At 36.3% G+C, this 21,466-nt stretch overlaps 3 protein-coding genes across 4 annotated transcripts; 2 read left to right on the forward strand and 1 right to left on the reverse strand.

The window, feature by feature from the left end:
• The first annotated feature begins 545 nt into the window (after window positions 1-545).
• LOC141847160 (uncharacterized) lies at window positions 546-3,489 on the forward strand. Its single transcript, XM_074735143.1, has 2 exons — window positions 546-617; window positions 2,775-3,489. Exon 2 carries the CDS (start codon window positions 2,791-2,793, stop codon window positions 3,487-3,489), a length of 699 nt encoding a protein of 232 aa, XP_074591244.1. The 5' UTR covers window positions 546-617; window positions 2,775-2,790.
• Window positions 3,490-7,666: 4,177 nt separating this feature from the next.
• On the forward strand, window positions 7,667-14,430 carry LOC141847159 (NADPH--cytochrome P450 reductase 3-like). Its single transcript, XM_074735142.1, has 18 exons — window positions 7,667-8,125; window positions 8,213-8,272; window positions 8,356-8,432; window positions 8,515-8,572; window positions 8,657-8,740; window positions 8,821-8,857; window positions 9,195-9,264; window positions 9,412-9,603; window positions 9,703-9,795; window positions 10,685-10,910; window positions 10,993-11,076; window positions 11,163-11,314; window positions 11,399-11,495; window positions 12,002-12,151; window positions 12,231-12,308; window positions 12,380-12,502; window positions 12,592-12,705; window positions 14,051-14,430. Exons 1-18 carry the CDS (start codon window positions 7,811-7,813, stop codon window positions 14,129-14,131), a joined length of 2,091 nt encoding a protein of 696 aa, XP_074591243.1. The 5' UTR covers window positions 7,667-7,810; the 3' UTR covers window positions 14,132-14,430.
• Window positions 14,431-15,942: 1,512 nt separating this feature from the next.
• LOC141847750 (uncharacterized) lies at window positions 15,943-19,263 on the reverse strand. 2 transcript variants are annotated; one of them, XM_074735826.1, is made up of 7 exons: window positions 19,092-19,263; window positions 18,798-18,977; window positions 18,534-18,648; window positions 17,858-18,454; window positions 17,496-17,667; window positions 16,425-16,477; window positions 15,943-16,125 (listed from the first exon to the last, which is right to left on the reverse strand). In XM_074735826.1, exons 2-6 carry the CDS (start codon window positions 18,878-18,880, stop codon window positions 16,452-16,454), a joined length of 993 nt encoding a protein of 330 aa, XP_074591927.1. In that variant the 5' UTR covers window positions 18,881-18,977; window positions 19,092-19,263; the 3' UTR covers window positions 15,943-16,125; window positions 16,425-16,451. The 2 variants fall into 2 exon arrangements, with proteins under 2 accessions (XP_074591927.1, XP_074591928.1); XM_074735827.1 differs by having other exon boundaries at window positions 18,798-18,981.
• Window positions 19,264-21,466: the final 2,203 nt, after the last annotated feature.

Below are 21,466 nucleotides of genomic sequence, written 5' to 3' on the forward strand. Positions count from 1 at the left end.
TTCGATTCGAAGTTGATAAAATATCAATAATTTGGGCTCGAGTTTGATTCAAAATATGATTCGAGCTCGAGTTCGATTTGAATTATTCGTACCTTAATTCAAGCAGAATTAAATTTTATAAGTAAATTATTCGAACTTTAATTCGAGCTGAATCAATTTTTTAGTTCAAAATGCCTTAATTCGAGCGGCTACAAATAATATTATAGATTCGAATTCGATTTTTTCAAAAAATTATCCAATAATGTTGAAGTTCGGCTTGAATTTGATAATTTCGAATACGAATCAAATATTATTCAAACTGGCTCAGTCCTAAGCTCGCGAACCGACTCGATTTGTTTGCACCCCTAGGTAGATGGATCGATAACTCTTGTGTAATCTATCACTTCCATCTCCCCTAGTAAACATGGACGCCCGACCCGTTTACTAGTTAACCTAATTGGGCCGAGCCCAAATACTTATGGATCAATGTAGTTGGGCCAAGCCCAAATGCGGGCCGCCCACTACTTAGTCGTTGGCTCGCCGGCCTTCGCTAGCTCGCTCAAATCCTCTCCGATCTCTTCGTCCTGCGCGGAGCAGCTTAGGGTTTGAGGGATCACTCGGCTCTTCTACGGATTGCGGTTAGCGTCTTCTTTCCCTGTTCCATTTGATCTCTTTGTTCTGCGATTTCCTTGTCCGATGGTCTCGTTCCATCGCAACTCGCTGATGATTCAGGCGACTATTTCAGGATCATTTGGCTTGTTTGCTTCCATTGAGATTTAAGGAGCTAAGTGTTTTTACATTCTTTTTTGTTTGGTTTATCATACTGATGCTGCTAATTAGGCTGTTAACATGAATCCGGCATTGCCCTTCCTACTTCATCTTTCTGCAACTTGATTCTTCTTGTAGGAATCCTTGATTTCTCGTTCGTCTGGGCGCTTTTACCTTGTTTCTTAACTAATAATCTGCCATTGAGGTTTAAGGAGCAAAGCGTTTTTACATTTCTTTTTATTTGGTTTATCAGATTGATGCTTCTAATTAGGTTGTTAACATGACTTGCTTCACAAGAGTAATTTTTTGAGAAAAGATACTTTGTTTTTGTCAGTTTAGGGTGATTATTTCAGAAGTTGAGATCATTCATGTTTGGCTTGTTTACTTTCGGCATTGCCCTTCCTACTTCATCTTTCTGCAACTTGATTCTTCTTGTAGGAATCCTTGATTTCTCGTTCGTCTGGGTGCTTTTACCTTGTTTCTTAACTAATAATCTGCCATTGAAGTTTAAGGAGCAAAGCGTTTTTACATTTATTTTTATTTGGTTTATCAGATTGATGTTTCTAATTAGGTTGTTAACATGACTTGCTTCACAAGAGTAATTTTTTGAGAAAAGATACTTTGTTTTTGTCAGTTTAGGGTGATTATTTCAGAAGTTGAGATCATTCATGTTTGGCTTGTTTACTTCCGGCATTGCCCTTCCTACTTCATCTTTCTGCAACTTGATTCTTCTTGTAGGAATCATTGATATCTCGTTCGTGGGCGCTTTTACCTTGTTTCTTAACTAATAATCTGCCATTGAGGTTTAAGGAGCAAAGCGTTTTTACATTTCTTTTTATTTGGTTTATCAGATTGATGCTTCTAATTAGGTTGTTAACATGACTTGCTTCACAAGAGTAATTTTTTGAGAAAAGATACTTTGTTTTTGTCAGTTTAGGGTGATTATTTCAGAAGTTGAGATCATTCATGTTTGGCTTGTTTCGCTTTCGGCATTGACTTTCTTTGATTTTTCATCTAATTAGGTTGTTAACATTCTGCAACTTGATTCTTCTTGCTAATTAGGAATCATTGATATCTTGTAGGAATCCTTGTGGGCGCTTTTACCTTGTTTCTTAACTAATAATCTGCCATTGAGGTTTAAGGAGCAAAGCGTTTTTACATTTCTTTTTATTTGGTTTATCAGATTGATGCTTCTAATTAGGTTGTTAACATGACTTGCTTCACAAGAGTAATTTTTTGAGAAAAGATACTTTGTTTTTGTCAGTTTAGGGTGATTATTTCAGAAGTTGAGATCATTCATGTTTGGCTTGTTTACTTTTGGCATTGCCCTTCCTGCTTCATCTTTCTACAACTTGATTCTTCTTGTAGGAATCCTTGATTTCTCGTGTCTATCCGCTTTTTACCTTATTTCTTAACTAATAATCTGCCATTGAGATTTAAGGAGCCAAGTCTTTTTTGTTTGGTTTATCAAACTGATTAACATGAATTACTTCACAAGACTAATTTTTTTTGAGAAAAGATACTCTTTTTTTTTTGCCAGTGTGATTATTTCAGGAGTTGAGATCATTCATGTTTGGCTTGTTTACTTTCGGCATTGCCCTTCCTACTTCATCTTTCTGCAACTTGATTCTTCTTGTAGGAATCATTGATTTCTCGTTCATCTGAGGTGCTATCGAGGTTTAAGGAGCAAAGTGTTTTTACATTTCTTTTTGTTTGGTTTATCGTATTGATGCTGCTAATTAGGCTGTTAACATGAACTGCTTCACAAGGCAAGGCTGTTAGTCTAACAAACAACTGAGAATCATCCGTTTCACTATAAAAGTAGAATTTTACATAGATAAAGAAGTTATGTTTCGTGGGGACTAGTTGTCGATGAATCCAAATGCCGACTGAGAAGAACATATCTTGTCGCTAGAGCCTGAATCTACTGTGGGAGTAGTGTTTAGATTTAATAAATATGCATATATATTCTTGAATCACAAAATTATAATCAATCTTTTAACTATATTTATCTGTTATCCTACCAGGATCAGCTTCTTCTTCATGTATAAGAAAGTTATGGTTTCCAAAATCTCCACAAATCTGTCTTTAGATGGCGTACAATTTGACACTGATTTTGAGAATATTGCCTGCCCTATCTGTTTGGACACTCCACACAATGCAGTGCTTCTTAAGTGTAGTTCGTATGATAAAGGGTGCAGGGCATTCATGTGTGATACAGATAATTCTCTTTCAAACTGTCTCGACCGGTATAAGCTTGCAAATGGTTTCTCCGCCACCACAAAGGCTAATTCAATTTCATCAGAGGCATCGTCACAAAACTTTCAAGTAATTCCTTTGGATATTGATGGCCTCACTTGCCCATTCTGCCGAGGTGATGTTACGGGATTTAGTGTGGTTGATAATGTCCGTGCATACCTCAACATGAAGAAAAGATGCTGTGAAGAGAAGCATTGTGGGTATGTTAGCAACTATTTGGAACTGCAACAACATGCTAAACAAGAACACCCGAATTCTCGACCATCTGAAGTTGACCCAGAAAGACAACGAGATTGGGAGAGTTTTCAACGGTCCTTGGAAACTACAGATATCATGAGCGCTATCCGTTCAGAAGTGTATAGAATGGTTTTCGGTGACTATTACTTTGATTATGAGGATGAAAGTGGTGATGAATTTGACGATGAGTGCAATTGGCAGACCTCTTCTTATCATATATTCGACAGCTTCGTGCCCCCTAGATAGCTTTGATGAACCAACCACAGTCAAGAAGATTTTAATAGAAATGACGAGATTGGTGAAACAAATAATGAAGCATCATATAGAGGAAACCGCCATCACCGCAGGTAGCGTAAAATTGGCTTCTTGTGCATATTTCTCGATGACAAAATTTTATTTATTTGCTTGTTTCCAAATTGATTCTCATGCCCAAGAGTAGACACTTTCTGAAAGTAAGCATTAAGTATATTTTCCAGTTAACATATCAGTCTAGTTTCGTATACTCGTCTACATGTTGAATATCTCCCTTTTCTTCGTAAATGTTTGCTTGCGATATGCTATTTTTAGACAATTCTGCTAAGATCTGCATACTTTGAAGCATTTAGTTTGCCAATTTGTTGCACCAGTTGTAAGAAAACACATTGCACACTGAAACTTATTGGCGCTACATATCTAGTATGCCGCAATTTGTCGGTGGCCTTCGGGCGCCTAGAACAATTTGTGTCGATAGGACTTAACGAAAGGGAGCGAAATTTTGGATATCAATCCAACGAACTGGCACCAGAATCATCTCCACTGAATGATGGCACATGCATTTAGTTTCTGTTATTTGTGGTAATTGCCTCCATTCTATTCGCTTGAATGATCTTTTTTCCTCGCGGTTCGATCGAGGAACCCTAATTTGGCATTCAATCCCCATGGTCTATGTGTTCGGAGTTCTATTCTTACATGCGATATCTCGTGCTAGTGATGCCCCTTTCGCTTGATTGTGCCAAAGAGATTTAGGCTATTTCTAACCACAAGCCTCTACTATGATATCTTTCTTAATGGATGATCATGATACTTCTAAAACATTGAAATCCTTGATATGAGGAACAAGATTACCATTTTGCTTTAAAAAGATACCAAAAATGGGTGTTTATGCTGGCTAGTGCATAGGTTTGGGATTCTAGTTCCATGTTTTATGTACAATATTAGCTTTGCAAAGCGTAAAAGAGTGTCCCTTGTTTTCAGAATGCATTTGCGTGTCCCTTATTTTCAGAATGGATTTGCGTGTTCTTGCTTAGCACGTTTCACATTTAATAAATCATCAAATGGATATCTTTTTGCTAAAAATCATTAAATGGACGTTTCATCTTATAATTTATCTCGAGAATGTTTTTACTTTTAGCATTATCAAAGTAATGACGATTAGTTTACAATGTGTAACATGTTAGATCCAATGGAATCCATATATATCTCCATAACGGTATGATATTGTCCATTTTGGATTCATGCTCTTATGATTTTATTTTTGAATTTTATCCAAAAGTCTTTTAAGCTTTCCCCTTGCATGCTCATAAATAGATATAATTTCTTACACTCCGATTTGGGGTGTAAGGAAGGGGAAAGAAATATTAAAACATATTTATTTCAATTTTACTCTTTATATTAAAATATTAATTATTAAAATAATTTATCTATTAGATTTTTGCACTGTTGCTCCTCGTCACATAACACAGTTGTCATAGGATCTCATCACTCGCACTCCTCGATATCGACTTTCATCGTAAATTTTACATCAGTAAATTTTTATAAAAATATATATAAAACTGTTGATTTATCTTTTATCGTATCAAAGTGTATTTCGTATATTTTTTATATATCTACTTATTATTTTTTAAATTTTTTATTTATTTAAGTTGTAAATATTAATTTTTGTTAATCGTATATATATTTTTTCACATATAAATTAATTTTATATATTTAGTTTATAATTTCGATTGACGAACTCATTGAACGAATAGTTATAAGACATTAGATAAAATAAAATACCTAACGAATAATTATTTCTAAATTATTGTAGATTATAAGGATATTTTTATAATTTTATATATTTAATCTTCATTTCCTTCCCTTTCCTCCCAAATAAGGTAGCACATGTTACGTTAATGAACCTTCCCTTCCTCCCAAACAAGAAAAATATAAATACTTTTCTTCCCTTTCCTTTCCCTCCCTTCCCCTTCCTTTCCTTTTCGTTAATGAACCTTCCCTCACCCCATCCAAACAGAGTGTTAATGATCCCAATGGACTCCTTATTGGTATGAATTCTAATGGATCTGTTCCCTTAACGGTCTCAACGGATCTCTTAATGGGTCCATTTTGGGCTTTGATATCATTGTTAGATCCGATGGAATCTATATATATTTTCATAACGGTATGATATTGTCCATTTTGGATCCACGTTTTTATGATTTTATTTTTGAATTTTATCTAAAAGGCTTCATACAATGTGATATCTAAGTCTCCTTTTTAATTGTCCCAATGGACCCTTTATTGATATAGATCTTAATAGATCCGTCCCCTTAACGGTCTTAACAGATTCCTTAATGGGAGCTCTGATACCACTGTTAGATCCGATGGAATCCATATATATTTTTACAATAATAAGATATTGTCTACTTTGGGTTTATGCTATTATGGTTTTATTTTTGAAGTTTTATCTAAAAGATTTTGTACCAATGAGACATTTTTTATCTTATAATTTCAGAATTTTTTTCATATATTTTTAATGTAAGATTTTGATTGTATTTTAACATAACAGACTTAAACCCGATTACAATTCAAAATGGATGGATGATTTGACGATTCAGAATGGATAGTTTGAAATTGGTAGTTCGATAATTCTGACGATTTGATGGTTTGGAATCGATAGCTCTTAATAGATTGATTTTTAATCGTAACCATTTATGATAGTTATGGTTTATGGTCTGTCGGAATCGATAGCTCTTCTACGTTCTCGTCTTCCTCCCATTTCTGCCACAGTTTGAACTGGCGCTTTCGGTTAATTGAGCCCTGAACCTGGCTAATCGGACCAACCGTTAACCTGGTTATGAGTCGGATCCGGTTCGGATCTGATCCGCGATCAGATCTAATAATAATTATTCTGTAATTACTCTAACGCGATAAAATATAATATTTTATTCTAATCAAAGTTATTATTTTAAAATTTTTATAACAATCATATAATTACTATAATATTATAACAATTAATACAATATTATAAGTAATTAACAGTTATCAAAATTTTTTTAAATGATTTTAATTAAATTAAAATATAAAAAATTTAATTACTTACGACGCTATTATTTATAGTAGGTTATCAAAAGTATTTATAATAATTTTGATTAAATTAATAAAAATAATAATTTTAATATAATAATATTTTATAGTAATTATTATAATAGGGCTGTCTATTTAATTTAATGGTGTTTAAAAAGAGGCGATTAGTTTACGATTAGTGTTTTTTTTTTTAATAGATATTTTAACAAATTGGAAGGAAGTGTGGACAGAGCTGTTAAACGGGGCAACTAGGGCGCGGAGCCACGAGGAGGCAGATAGGGACCACCGCTCCCAACTTTTTGATTTTTATTAAATTTATTTTTATAAAAAAATTTTTAAATTGGAATTGGCCCCCCATCGAACGCCCACCCCTCCTCTCGTGGAAACTTGCCTTGACGGAGCGGATCAATCCATGACAAGCTCATCATATGGCAGAACGGAGCGGACTAATCCACCAACTTAGCGAATTAAAAAATTTCCAATCCAATCCAACTCAAGACGGATCGTGGGTTAGGCGGATCAATCTACGGGCCTATTAAAAATTAAAAAAATATTAAAAATATTAAAAATTTTAAGATTGGATTATAATTTAAATTGATTAAGTTGAAATTTTTAAATTTGAATTATAATTTTTAAACTTGAATTGTAATTTAAATGGATCAAACACATTCATTGAGTTTTCTATTTTAATTTTAAAATATAAAATAAATAAATAAACTTTCTCAATCTACGGACCAACTCAAGTTCATCGTGGGCAAATCCACGCGGATCGCGAGCCTAGGCGGGTCAATCCATCTGAACTCATTTTAAAATGGGTTAATAAAATTTTAACCTTATCTGTCTAAATTATTTGGCAGGACGGATCAATCCGACGGACCCTAATCCAACTTGACAGTTATAAGTGTGGGTAGTCGGGGCGGGGGTATTCTATAAATTTCTGGAACTACAGGGGGCATTATGCAAAATTCCGCTGTCAAGGACAAAGTTTCCTACGTCACGAAAACGATCGCCGCTGTTTACTTCATGGTTGACCACCTAGGCTACGCCGTAGATAGTTGACTTATCGAAGACACCTCATCTAGAGCAGAGAGAGAGAGAGAGAGAGCCGTCTTCAGGCGACTCAACTTCTCCTCTCCTTCCTCCCCATCGCCAACCCAATCTCGACCTCGACCTCGTTCTCCCAAATCGAAGCAGAGAGAGAGCGATCGGAGATCCGTGGTTCCGTTTCGCCGCTCGATCCGTCAAGATGCAGACGGGTTCCGGGAAGCCGTCGCCGCTCGATCTCTTGTCGGCCGTCGTCACCTCGCTCTCCGGCGGAGATGGGCTCGCTTCCGGCTCCGGGGATGCCCGGCGGCTGATCGCCGTCCTGAGCACCGTCGTCGCCGTGCTCGTCGGTTGCGCGGCGATCTTCTTCGTCTGGCGATCGAGCGGAAAGAGGCCCGCCGAGCCGCCGAAGCCGCTGGTGGTGAAGACCCAGGTGGATGCGGAGGAGGACGAAGGGAAGAAGAAGGTCACCGTCTTCTTCGGGACGCAGACCGGGACAGCTGAGGGGTTCGCGAAGGTTAGGGTTTTGATCTGAGTAGTTCATTTTTTTAAAATTTTCTCCCATAACTTTAGATTTTTTTTTTTTTTGCCTTTTCCCTTCTAGGCGCTGGCTGAGGAGGCGAAGGCACGGTACCCTAATGCCATATTTAAAGTCGTGGATATCGTAAGATCATCTTCCTTATGTTTCAGATATTTCGAAAACTACTGATTCAGTTACTGATCTGTAGTTAGTTTCCTCAATTATAGGATGAATATGCTTCTGAGGATGATGAGTACGAGGAGAACCTGAAAAAGGAGAGCTTGGCTTTGTTCTTCTTGGCTACGTAAGTTGAAAGCCAGGAATTTTTGGTTTGTATAAACAATCAGTTTCCTCAAAGTTTGAGCTGATCCCTTTGTGTTCGTTAGGTATGGAGATGGTGAGCCTACTGATAATGCTGCCCGGTTCTACAAATGGTTTACAGAGGTTTTGGAAGCATGCACATTTAGTTAATCTATTCTACAATAATCCTTTTGCCTTGATTGATTGCTGATTATGAGTTTATTATAGGGGAAAGAGAGAGGAACCCGGTTGGAAAATCTTCAATATGGTGTGTTTGGTTTGGGCAATCGGCAATATGAACATTTTAATAAGGTTTGGCATGATGAAATTGTCAGTATTCTTTTTGTGGGAATTGCTTGGCTGATATATCTGTGTATTGTGTCCTTGCAAAGGTTGCTAAGGTGGTCGATGAATTGCTTCATGAGCAAGGTATATACTCGATTTATTAAGATTGTGATTTGACTAAGTCATATATACTACTTGAGCTGACTTTAAATCCTATCTTCAGTTGCAACCTCAAAGTCCATGCATTTCATTTTTCTAGAGAATTTAACTTGCTTTGTAGACTAATTATTACTCTAAAACTTATAAAGTCAACATGGTATGAGGAGTTACTAAGAAACATTTGATTAGTCATGTTATCTGTGAGTTTCATGCATACAACTGTAATGTAGTCGTCATGTGCAAGTTTGTAGATGTGTTTAATGAAGTTAAGAATCATTCTTACTTGGATATTCTTCTGTCTTTTTTTTTTTGCTCTACATAGGTGCCAAGCAAATTGTCCAAGTGGGGTTGGGAGATGATGATCAGTGTATTGAGGATGACTTCTCTGCATGGTATGTAGTATCAGCAAACTTTTATGCATGCCATCCAAATTCCACTGTTAGCTACGGTTATTTATGAATTTTCTTTTCTTTTTTATCTTTTGGCCATCACTATCTCATTACTCCTTTGTGGAATATGAAATACAACTGTACTTTCAGGAGGGAGCTTCTTTGGCCGGAGTTGGATAAGTTGCTTCAAGACGAAAATGAGACAGGCGCATCTACTCCTTATACAGCTGCTGTTCCTGAATACCGGGTTGTATTTGTCAAGCCAGAAGAAGTTCCATATCTGGACAAAAGTTTGAGTATTGCAAATGGCCATGCTATTCACGACATACAACATCCTTGCAGGTAGAGATGCTCTTTACAAAGACAATTTGGAAACAGTACTGGTTAGGATTTTCCTGTCCATGAAATGCATATCTAACACAAGTGGGGTGTATCTTCTAGGTCCAATGTGGCTGTGAGACGAGAGCTTCATACTTCAGCTTCGGACCGATCCTGCATCCATTTGGAGTTCGACATAGGTGGCACTGGCCTTACGTACGTGTATAATTTGTATCATTCTGAAACATTATTTCTTATTTATCTTTATGATGACATGCATTTTAAATTTCTTCTAGCAATGCTCTCCCCTCAATGAATTTGGTTTTGAGTAAATAATAAAATATATTATGGAAGGAAATCTGTTACACATGCGAAATGTGTTGAGGCCACTAATGTGCAAATGCCAGCTAATTCTAAAGTTCAATCACATAGTTCCGAATTTGATACATGTCCTTATTAAAGAACAGCTGTTAGCCTAATTAAAGACCATGTACATCTGATACTAATGCAATTATAAATTTTAGAATGATGTTCTTGATTTTGCATACAACACTTTTACAAGACATCTAAACTCTGTTGGTCCCGGGGCACCATAGTAGTGACACTTATCCTTCGTGAACTTTACTTATTGCATAGAACTTTTTTTAAATTTGTGAAAATTACCATGGGACAACCTTCCACAAGCAATAATTATGTGGCCACATCTACACTCTTGACCCTCATTTTATCACAAATACTTATGTTTTCTTTAAGGAAAATTTGCATGGATAGTCTAGCAATCAGTCATGTTGAGTGAAATTCCTATTCTTTTTTTCATTGTTTATTACACATAATATCAAGCCCATTTTAGTGATTGTGTGGCTACTTCCTCTATTTTTTTTCATCTTCACATTCATAATGCTTAAGATTAAGTTTTTCATTTTGTATGTTAATCATTATTATATTACATAAGTTGATATGTTCTGCATTCTTGCACTGGATTGCTTTTCCTTTTTTGCTGGCCTCTTGTTAAACAAGTAGCCAAATTTTTGAAGTAATCTCCTGCTTGTTTAAGGTTAATAAATTTGGAATTTTGCTAACCATTGTGGATTCATTCTATTATCAGGTATGGAACAGGAGACCATGTTGGTGTATTTGCGGACAACTGTTCTGAGATTGTAGAGGAGGCTGCAAAGTTGTTAGGTTATTCACCTGACACATATTTCTCTATTCATGCCGACAGGGAGGATGGCACACCACTTGGAGGCTCTTTGTCACCTCCTTTCCCATCTCCATGCACTCTTAAAACTGCTCTTACTCGATACTCTGATCTTCTAAATTCACCTAAAAAGGTGGCTTCTCATTTCATATCAGCCATTACTTTTTTTTCTTGTTCATAAATCCATATATAAGGCTTTTGTGTCAATCTTGCAGAGTGCATTACTTGCCCTTGCTGCACACGCAACAGATCCGAGTGATGCTGAGCGACTTAAATCTTTGGCTTCTCCTGCTGGAAAGGTTAGCATTTTTCTGGACCGTGACTGTTTTTTGTTGTATATTTGTTTGAATGGAATTCTTACTCGAGCACAATTGCATTCGTGCAGGATGAATATTCTCAATGGATTGTCGCTAATCAGAGGAGTCTTCTTGAAGTCATGGCTGAATTTCCCTCTGCAAAGCCTCCTCTAGGAGTCTTCTTTGCTGCAGTAGCCCCACGTTTGCAGCCAAGATATTACTCTATTTCCTCTTCTCCGAGGTGGTACTCAATTTCGTAATCATATATCGTTGTTTCATTTCTGCAACATATATAATACTTAACTGTCAATTGTTTGCTATTCAGGATGGCACCAAGTAGAATCCATGTCACTTGTGCATTAGTTTATGAAAAGACACCAACTGGCAGGATTCATAAAGGGGTTTGTTCCACCTGGATGAAGGTACTTTTTTAGTGCATTCAAGTAATTGAAAGGAGGCAATATTAATAAGATATAGAACATAATACTCTAGTGGAATGGATAATGAAATAAAATTTCTACTAAATTTCATTTCAATGTGCAACCAAGTGCCAGACTATAAACAACTACTAATGAGGAAAGAAAAGCTTCACTAACTAAACTAAAATAAACTATATTTGGATTATAAGCTATACAGGCTCAAACCTTTGACCTTCTCAGTAAACCAGATCAAACAGAATATTATTGAAATGATTTGGATTGTTTCAAAGAATCAACATGCATTTTGTTAATCAAACTATGGCAATCTTCTTTTACTTTCAGATTTTTCTTCTGTCATTTCCATCCCTGATCAGTGCATAGGTTTTGTATTTTTTTAAGAAACATAATGTTGCATCGACTGAATCAGCCATTCGAGGCAGTTTTCCAAACTATTAAGTTTGTTTTCTTCCTTATTTTGGTGTTATAAAATGGAACTCTCTATTTGACAGGATTCAATTTCACTGGAAGAGAACCAAGAATGCAGCTGGGCTCCTATTTTTGTGCGGCAATCGAACTTTAAACTACCTGTTGATCCTTCAGTACCTATCATCATGATTGGACCTGGCACAGGGTTGGCACCTTTCAGGGGCTTCTTACAGGTTTCCACTGTTCTATTCAGCTTCACTTTCATTCTTAAGCGGCGCCAGTTCTGACTTGATGAATGCTTGCAATTCACAGGAAAGGTTGGCATTGAAAACAGATGGGGTGGAACTTGGTCATTCTATTCTCTTCTTCGGATGCAGAAACCGCAAAATGGTAACTTATCGATACATTTTATGGGATTTGTCTTCCTGTCTTCATCTCAATTGATGCTGTTAATTTTGCAGGACTTCATTTACGAGGATGAGTTGAACAATTTTGTCGAAACAGGCGCCCTTTCTGAGTTGATTGTGGCCTTCTCCCGTGAGGGTCCAACTAAACAATATGTGCAACATAAAATGACCGAGAAAGTTAGATAAAACTTCTGACATCCATCTCATGTTATATTTAGTCGACTAATCTCTTATCCTAATACTTAACCTCTTAAATTTGCCCCCAGGCATCGGAACTTTGGAATATCATCTCTCGAGGTGGATATGTATACGTGTGTGGAGATGCTAAGGGCATGGCTAGAGATGTTCACAGACTTCTTCATACTATTGCTCAAGAACAGGTACGCTAACAAGCCTTGAACTTAATTACATGCCGATCTTGATTAAATTACCTTAATGAATTGGAATCAACCATGCATGGCTCATGAAGGATTCTGAATCTTAGGCTCGGTATGTGAAAATAGTCTGTCTGCACCCTTTCTCATTCATTGTACTAAAACACTCATGTTTGAAATATAAATACACTCAAATATAAATACACTCAAATATAAGCATAAACTAGGGGTGTAAATGAGTCAAGTTGCTTGCAAGCTATTTAGGTCTTGATTCAAAAAAAATTCATTTGAGTTCGTTCAGTTAAGTTAACGAGCCGAGTTTGAGTTTAATAGTATTTAATTCCTGAGCTCATGAATATGTTTGTTTAGAGGGTTGCGAACATGTTTGTTAAAAGGCTCGTGTGTGTGGGAGTTCGAACTCGAGCTTGTTTAACGATCTGAAAATTATATGTTAACGAATCGAGCTCGAACTAAGCTCATTTAACTTTTAAATGAACTATTTTTGAATCGAGTTCGAGCCGTTCACAAACTATTTAATTGCATTACGAATCAAGCTCAAACTTAAGAATTAAAGCTCGAATCGAACTCGAACCAAGCTCGAGCTTAGGGAAAAATGAACCGAGTCGAGCTCGAGCCTCTTACTGATAAACTATCGAAAATGTAATATTGACAATTCCACCACAACTAGCTAAATATTAATCTGTATCAAAATTGAACCAAATGATATCAATACATTAAAACACATTAAACAATGATAATATCAGATAACAATGGATCAGGTTTGGGTCGGAGTCCATATCCTCCGTCATCCTCATTTAGTATATTCATCCTGATCTCCATTCCTCATTGAGTATTCAACTTTTATCCTCATTTCTATACCCATCGTAGGATAGGATATCCATCCTTATTCTCATACTCATAAGAGGATTAGATATTCTCTATACTAATAATTTTTTTTATTCCATCCAATTACCGTCATTCGACAAAAGTATATTAGAATTAATATCATATCCAAATAAATATAATTCAATAAAAATAGGGTATTTGTGTTGGGTCTGAGTAATTTTATTAGATCCGCTTCCATATCCGTATTCTGATATCGAATTCTCTATCGGTTGAGAGGAAATTGTGATCCTTAATATGAGAATGGAAATTGGAATCTCTCAATCTAGTTATTCAATCATACAACCGAGGGGATTGGATTGCTTATTTCTTATTCGAATAGGGTGTCGCAAACAAACCTCGGACTCTTCATTAGCATTAGCAAGGCTCTGATTTAGTTTACAGGTTTTTCGTTATAGGAGTGTTTGTTTTCAGATAACCACATTACCTATCGATGATGCTGTTGCAGGGAGGTATGGATAGCTCCAAAACAGAAAGCTTCATCAAGAGTTTGCAAATGGAAGGGAGATACTTAAGAGATGTATGGTGAGAGTTCCTCCCTCCATCAAGAGCTCTCCTCTTCTCCAAAAAGTAAAAGATTTCTCCTCCCAAATTAATTTACTGCTTGGATTGTGGTATTCTTTTAGTCGTTCGATAGTTTTTTTTAAAAAATTATTATTATCATATTCGTGTATCTCGTCGTGCTAATTTACACATTTTCATTATTTAGTACAGCAAGAAGCTTAAGGGAATATGTCTTGATTATATGAGGCTATTATCTTTGTACTTACACTAGTCATTCCAAGGCACAATGGACACCTTAATTTATCATTTTTATTTTGTTAAAATTGTCTTGAGTTTTTAAACTCTTTTTTCATTATATTTATCCCTCTTCTTGGTTAAATTTTGTAAAAAAAATAAAGAAATATGGTGGGTGAATTAATATTTTTTGTTGTTTTAATATATTTATTTCTCATGAAAAATCTTGAAATTATTGCTGTCTGATGTGAAGAGTCTGTAGTTTAGTAGCTATCATTAGCATTGTGATTCTATGCAAGATCGATTTGGGGCCGCAGGATCAAATTAGTAGGATTGGATTGTAGAATTATATGATCTAATTAAAAATTCATGAAATTTTATAGTTAAATACTATTATAATCCATTCTATAAAAAAAATAATTTATATAAATATATATTTAATCAATAGATGAATATCAATTCCTGTTAGAATCGTTTGTATTATGGATTGTATTAATTCATTCTATATAAAAACAATTCTATCTATCATAAGTAATCTCAAGGATTCTACTTTGACTTTACTGTAAGAGATGATTTCAAATTATCCAGAGGTGATTTGGTATTTTTTGACTTCACTGTAAAAGATGATTTCAAACGATTCAGGAGTGATTTGGTATTTTTTTAATCCGGATGGTAATTTTACAAATCATGGTAGCCATTGTACCTGCCTAAACTAAAATATTTCAAGCATATATTATATTTTTATTTTTATTAAAAAGGTATTTCTTCTCTTGAAAATGTCTCTTTGAGTCTTGTTGCAATATTTTACATTATGTCCCTTATATTTGTTTATGAAATAATAAAATCATGGAATGTGATGCAAGTGAATAATAATTCAAAAACAGTGCAGTTCTTGAGTTTGTAGTCTGTTCACAAAATAAATAGATGAAGAACCCTACTGTGATACGCACTAAAATTTCCTAAAATTATCGAAAATCTAAATAAACTGAAATGATTTTACAATAAATATTCAGCGCGGCGTAACGATAATAGTGTAACCTTTATAGTTCCACATGGAAGAAATCGTGATGAGGATGGGGAGATGTTTGTGTCCCTCATTGTAGACGAAGGTTCGAAGAAAATAATAATAAATGATAATATATTTTAGATAGATTTTTAGAAGTTGGGTGACCTTTATAGTTGTTCGATTTAGTCTGCTAGATATTGCATGTTTAGCTTAGAATTTAATTTTGTATATTGATTTTGAAAGATTGAAAAATCTCTACCTCAATTGAAGACGGATTGTAAATTAGACGGACCAACCTACGAATCTATTAAAAAATAAAAAATTATTAAAAATTTTAAATTTAATTACAGTTTAAACAGATCAAATTGAAATTTTTAAATTTGAATTGTAATTTCCAAATTTTTATTTTAATTTTAAATTTTTTTTGACGGATCAACTTAAGTCTATCACAAGTTGACTCAACCGAGTCACGGAGCTAGACAGGTCATTCCATTTGAATCCATCTTAAAATGAGTTAATAAAATTTCAATCTAATCCACAAAAATTATTTAATGACCAGCAATCCAAATTAACGGCTCTAGAATTACAATTCCGTATTAATATTTGCAACAATGATACATCAACAGTTTGAACTCTAATTTCATACTCACAATGCATTAACTTTGATACACTGCAGGTGAAGTTTTAACAAATTGGATTAAATACAAAGAATACAATAGATTGTTGTGTGTCGAGATGCAAACTCCTATCGCTTGTTCGTATCAATTTGCAGCAGTACCCTGTTCAGTAAATCAATGGCCAAGTGTTAGTTGTGGATAAAGAGCAATCCAATGCAAGATGTAGAACATGAACAATCCTACAGTTTCGCGCGGACTGAAAACTCGAAAGGTTTAACTAATTCTTTGCGATTTGATATCGAAACAAAATGAATGGAACCATGCTTATGTGAATGCTGAAACTGTTTCGAGACGAAGAGTTGTCACTAAAAGGGTCTACGAGAGGATAATAAACTTTCGATGCATTTGTGTGTCTACGAGTGCTCGATTCGGCAAGAATGTTGCTTGATCAGGTAAAGTACCTTCTTCCAGCAGAAATTTCAGAGCTTTCATGTAGAGTACAGAACAAATGGCACTGCAAGCAAATGAATCATTGCTTAGTAAGCTTGTAAAAATTTGGATCTATGTAGCCAACACCAAATAAAGCCTTGCATAGGGTTCAAGATTCATGTAGCCGACGCCAAATAGTTGGGACAAACACAAACGCATGACGATAACAACAAAGACATGAATGCAAGCAAGGATCAGTAAGAATATGACTAATAGCTTCTCGATCTCATTATATAGCGTAGGCATTAACAGTTATCGTGATCATGAAGACCAACTCACTAATCATATAGCATAGGCATTAACAGTCATCGTGATCATGAAGACCAACCTCGCCTAGAGTTCAAGATCCAAGTAATCGACTACAAATCATTAGGGACAACACATGACAATGATGTAGGAATACAAGCAAGGGTCAGTAAGAACATGACTAATAGCTCCTTGATCTCATCATATAGCGTAGGCATTAATAGTTATCGTGATCATGAAAACCAACTCACTGATCAATATATGTCGTTTCAAAAGACGCAAAAGAGTAACAAAATTTATAATTTGGTGATAAACCTCGCATAGAGTTCAAGATCCAAGTAACCGACTACAAATCATTAGGGACAGCACATGACAATGATGTAGGAATACAAGCAAGGGTCAGTAAGAACATGACTAATAGCTCCTTGATCTCATCATATAGCGTAGGCATTAACAGTTATCGTGATCATGAAGACCAACTCACTGATCAATATATGTCGTTTCAAAAGATGCAAAAGAGTAACAAAATTTATAATTTGGTGATAAACCTTGCATAGAGTTCAAGATCCAAGTAACCGACTACAAATCATTAGGGACAACACATGACAAATGAATGATAGGAATACATAGATCTCATCATATAAGGCATTAACAGTTATCATGAAGACCAACTCAACAATATATGTCGTTCCAAAAGACGCAAAAGAGTAACAAAATTTATAAATAGCTAACCTTGATCTCATCATCATATGGCATAGGCATTAACAGTTCTAGCTATATCGTTAAGAACAACTCACCGATCAATATTATACTCAGCAGTAGCAAGAAAGCGAGTCTTAGGGATGGACCAAACTGCTGATATCGATTTCCCGGTATTTGTCTTTGGACGACTTCTATCCTCGCTGCAAGTTGCTGAGAACTAGTAGCTTTAAAACAACTCCTACTTCTTTCGGTCAACCTGCTAATTCGCTGCTCAAACACACAAGACATGAGAATTATACAACAATCGCAATGCCCGCATATGAAAAATATCATTAAACATCTTCGAACAAGCTAAGAATGTGCTTATTCATACTAAGCATAGACACATATCGGGGATTTCGTTATTTTTAGACACATTCAGCAGACCGAATTTACATGTCCAATGATAGAATCTAACCTGAGCTAGACAAGCAATCCTCTTCATGTCCATGTAATTTAAGAACCCATTTCTGAATTGAAGCTGCTCTTCAGATTTGAATTTCTTGGAGCTATTCCTGAACAACCTAAGCCTAGAGGATTCAACATTTTTCCAAAGACGACTGAGAATAGATGGATTGATTCGCATCTCTGGCATTGGTTCGACCGATTGACGACTATCTGCTTCTATGTCATCGGATACTTCAATCTTCCAAGAACTCTCATCCACCGAACTCGATGTCCTCCTCAGTCCACTTAACTGCTCCACACTTTTGTGAGAATTTCTTGGAACAACTGTGTCCTTTGAGCCCTTTGCGCATTCAGACTGAGAAATTCCTTGCGAAGAATCTTGCAAGTTCAGAGGCACCTCGGAGAGGAAAAGAGCAAGATCATCTTGCTCTTCGGCATTTAACTGTATCCATCGCAGGGGTTGTTTCCCTTCATCTCTAAGAGCCTTCTCTATACGAGAAATTTGGTTCCCAATCGCCTCCATGAAATGTTCATGTCTGGTTATTGTATTCGCCTCAGATGGATAGTTTTCATGGCTCAATCTGACAGCCTTCTCAAACTCCTCTAGCTGCAAATGCAACACTTTTAGCAATTCAATTCAATTTTCGAAGAAAAGCAAATAGTTAATGTTGAGGAGAAAGAACCACCTGCCACTTTGCAGTGCCAAGAGCAATATGAAGTTCCCTGTGCAATTCATCTTCTGCTCCAGAAGGAAATCCATCTTTGAGATATCGCATCCAAATTCTGTACAGAGACTCCAATCTGCAACGAACAACAATGACCAAATGCAACATTCCTCAACAAATTGAAATCACAAAACAAAAGAGTTTCCTTTGCCATCAGAAATCCATCGGTTCACTGTTGTTCACGAATCAATCAACATGAAATCCAAAATCAAGACAAGGGCATACGCATCGGCAGATTCCTGGACCTCCTCCGCGGCGGAAAAGAACACATCCTTTTGCCAATGATCGAAGCTGCTCCCCACCGCCATTAAGCACCGGATGAAGATTCCCGAAAGAATCCCAACGCGCCGCCAAATCAATGTGCGTGTAAACAAACCCCCAATTCCACCTCCAACGCCGCGATGCCTGCCTTTCCGGATCCGAAACAGGAAGAAACCAAATAATAAACGTAATCCTTGAATCAATCAAGAGAAAACGTAAGAGATAAGAGGGGGAGACAAAAAAAATCTTTTTCTTTACCTGGAATTCCTCCCCGCTTCCTCCCCGCCCAAGCGATCGAACCGCTGAAAAATTCAAGCAAGCAACGGAAGCGGAGAGAGAGGGCGATCCACCACGAGGAATCAAACTCCCTCCCCTGCTCCTTGCTCCCCACACACTGTCTCTCTCTTCTCGACTGGTCTCAAATCCTTGTCATGGGCTCGTCGCCATTGATGCTGGCGTCGGCGGTAATATGGCAGGTGAGACGCCAACCTCCTCCAACTGGACAAAATTATACTTTACCCCTCCAAGAATTTAACAAAATTCCACTTCACTCCTCGGAATTTGATGAATATTAATACACACCCCCAAGTTCTTGAAATTATTCCATTTCATCTCCTCTTCTTTTGGTAAGAATTTAGATTTTTTTTTTATTAATCCAGATATCTAGCTTTTGCACACAAACCGTCCACTAGATAAATTTAAAATTCACAGGTGGATCCTAGTATGATATTTCAATATCATCTAGTGGTTCAAATTATACGAGTGTTCAAAAATATCTAATATGAAATTTAAACTCTCATTGTATGAGAATCATTTTTACCTCTTACCCGTGCACGGTGTCCAAAGAGATGAGAATCCAACCAATTTGATAGAAAGAATGAGATTCATGATCCAAATATGATGCAATTTTAACTAAATTGAGTCAAATGAATATGTTTGTAAGTTTGATTTCTACAAGATACTTAAAAATAGAAGGGAGTGGTGAATTTGAATTTGTCTCTTTAAATAGGTATTAATTTTTTTTGTCTTATTTTAGTTGACAAGTTACAAAGGATGAAAGCTTAAAAGTATCTTTTGAACATAGAGGTTTTTGTACTTATCTTTTACTCCTAATTTTTACTCGATAAAGAGTTAAATGGGCACTACTAATTAAATGTTGATTACATTGGGATGTTAGACTAATATTAAAATGCATCAAAATGGATCATATTTAAATATGTTATCCAATTCTTTTGTTTAAGGTCATAAATATGTTCAAGATTTTATTTCTTAAGTTTAGTATAGCATTTATAGAGTATGTTAAAATCTAACAAGTGTGGCAGACCAATTAATAAAGTGCGCGTCTGAATATCTGTTGCTTGTGATCCACTAAAATTGATAAGGTTTGAGTATTAGGACAGTGTTCGTAGGACATAGTTGAGTTGATTATGATGATGCAAAATTATTGAAGTGAATAAGAATCAAATCTCGATGAAACTGAGATAATGCCCTCCTCTATAGTAGTCAACTACAGCTTTTTGATTTACCTCCTCATAGATAGTCGTGAGACCGATCATGTAAAACCGTTAGAATGATGAATTCTATCTTTTAAGAGTATTAGGGCATTAGATTTATTGCAAATAAAATGAAAGGAGATTTGAATAAATTATAGGGGCAAAGTGAATATTTCCTTCACAAGAACAGACTGTTCCCGAGAGGGCCGCTCATCCACCGCACTGCCAGCTAGGCAGTCAGTCAACTACTCCACGACATCTCTCCATTTGTAATATGGCGTGGATCTTCGCCCGGCAGCCGACGAGGGTGCTTTGCTTTTAGATTCGCAAAAACAAATCGCACGGCTCGATGAGTCTTTTTCTCCCTTAACGCTGTGGGTGCTGTGGTTGTGAAATGGTCCCCCACTAATGATGTATAGGTTGTATCGTACATGGCCACCTCACAACTTATCCAACGCCTGCACTTGCATATTTCTCATTGATATAGGCTCATGGCTTTCCATGTTATTTTGTCTGGGCACCGAGTAGTCGACAGGAGCCTCCAAGCTTGTGTTCATCTTAGAGTTGAACACCTGCCCTCACTAGCTGTGACAGATGATTCTGGTAGGGATGTTACTGTCAATAAATCTGAGATCAAATCCCAATGAATGAATGCGATATCATAGCTGATTTCCTCACCCTCTGCATGTGTAACTGTTATTAAAGACAACCCCCCATGATTTATCCCCTTCTAAGTAGTAGGAAGCCACCTTTATCCAACGCTCCAAGTTCCTCTGCCTTACCTCATGTCTCAATGTGTAGAGTTATAGACTAGAATAGTTCACTGGAGCAAGTGAATGAGTTGATCATGATTCGGGCAAAGTAAATGGTTCAGTCAAAGTGGGTAGTTAGGGCTGAGTGAGCTTCATATGGCTCTGAAGATAATCAAATAGGGAAGGGTGACATTGTTGCGTTTTAAGAGTCCAACTGTTTCCTTCTCATACTCTTGATACATGGAGTTACATGTAGCATGCACAATGTTGAACTAGAAAGAATATGATGGCTCAAAACCATTCAAAGCAACAAGTGATCTAACAGATTCAAAATTCACCAAGTTACCGTGGATGCAGGAAGTGACATAAACATCTGAAGCATAAGAAC

This window comes from Curcuma longa, chromosome 16 (genome assembly GCF_044706935.1).
Source record: "Curcuma longa cultivar G26 ecotype Majalengka, Jawa Barat chromosome 16, ITB_CL_G26_1.1, whole genome shotgun sequence".
Taxonomy (NCBI): domain Eukaryota; kingdom Viridiplantae; phylum Streptophyta; class Magnoliopsida; order Zingiberales; family Zingiberaceae; genus Curcuma; species Curcuma longa.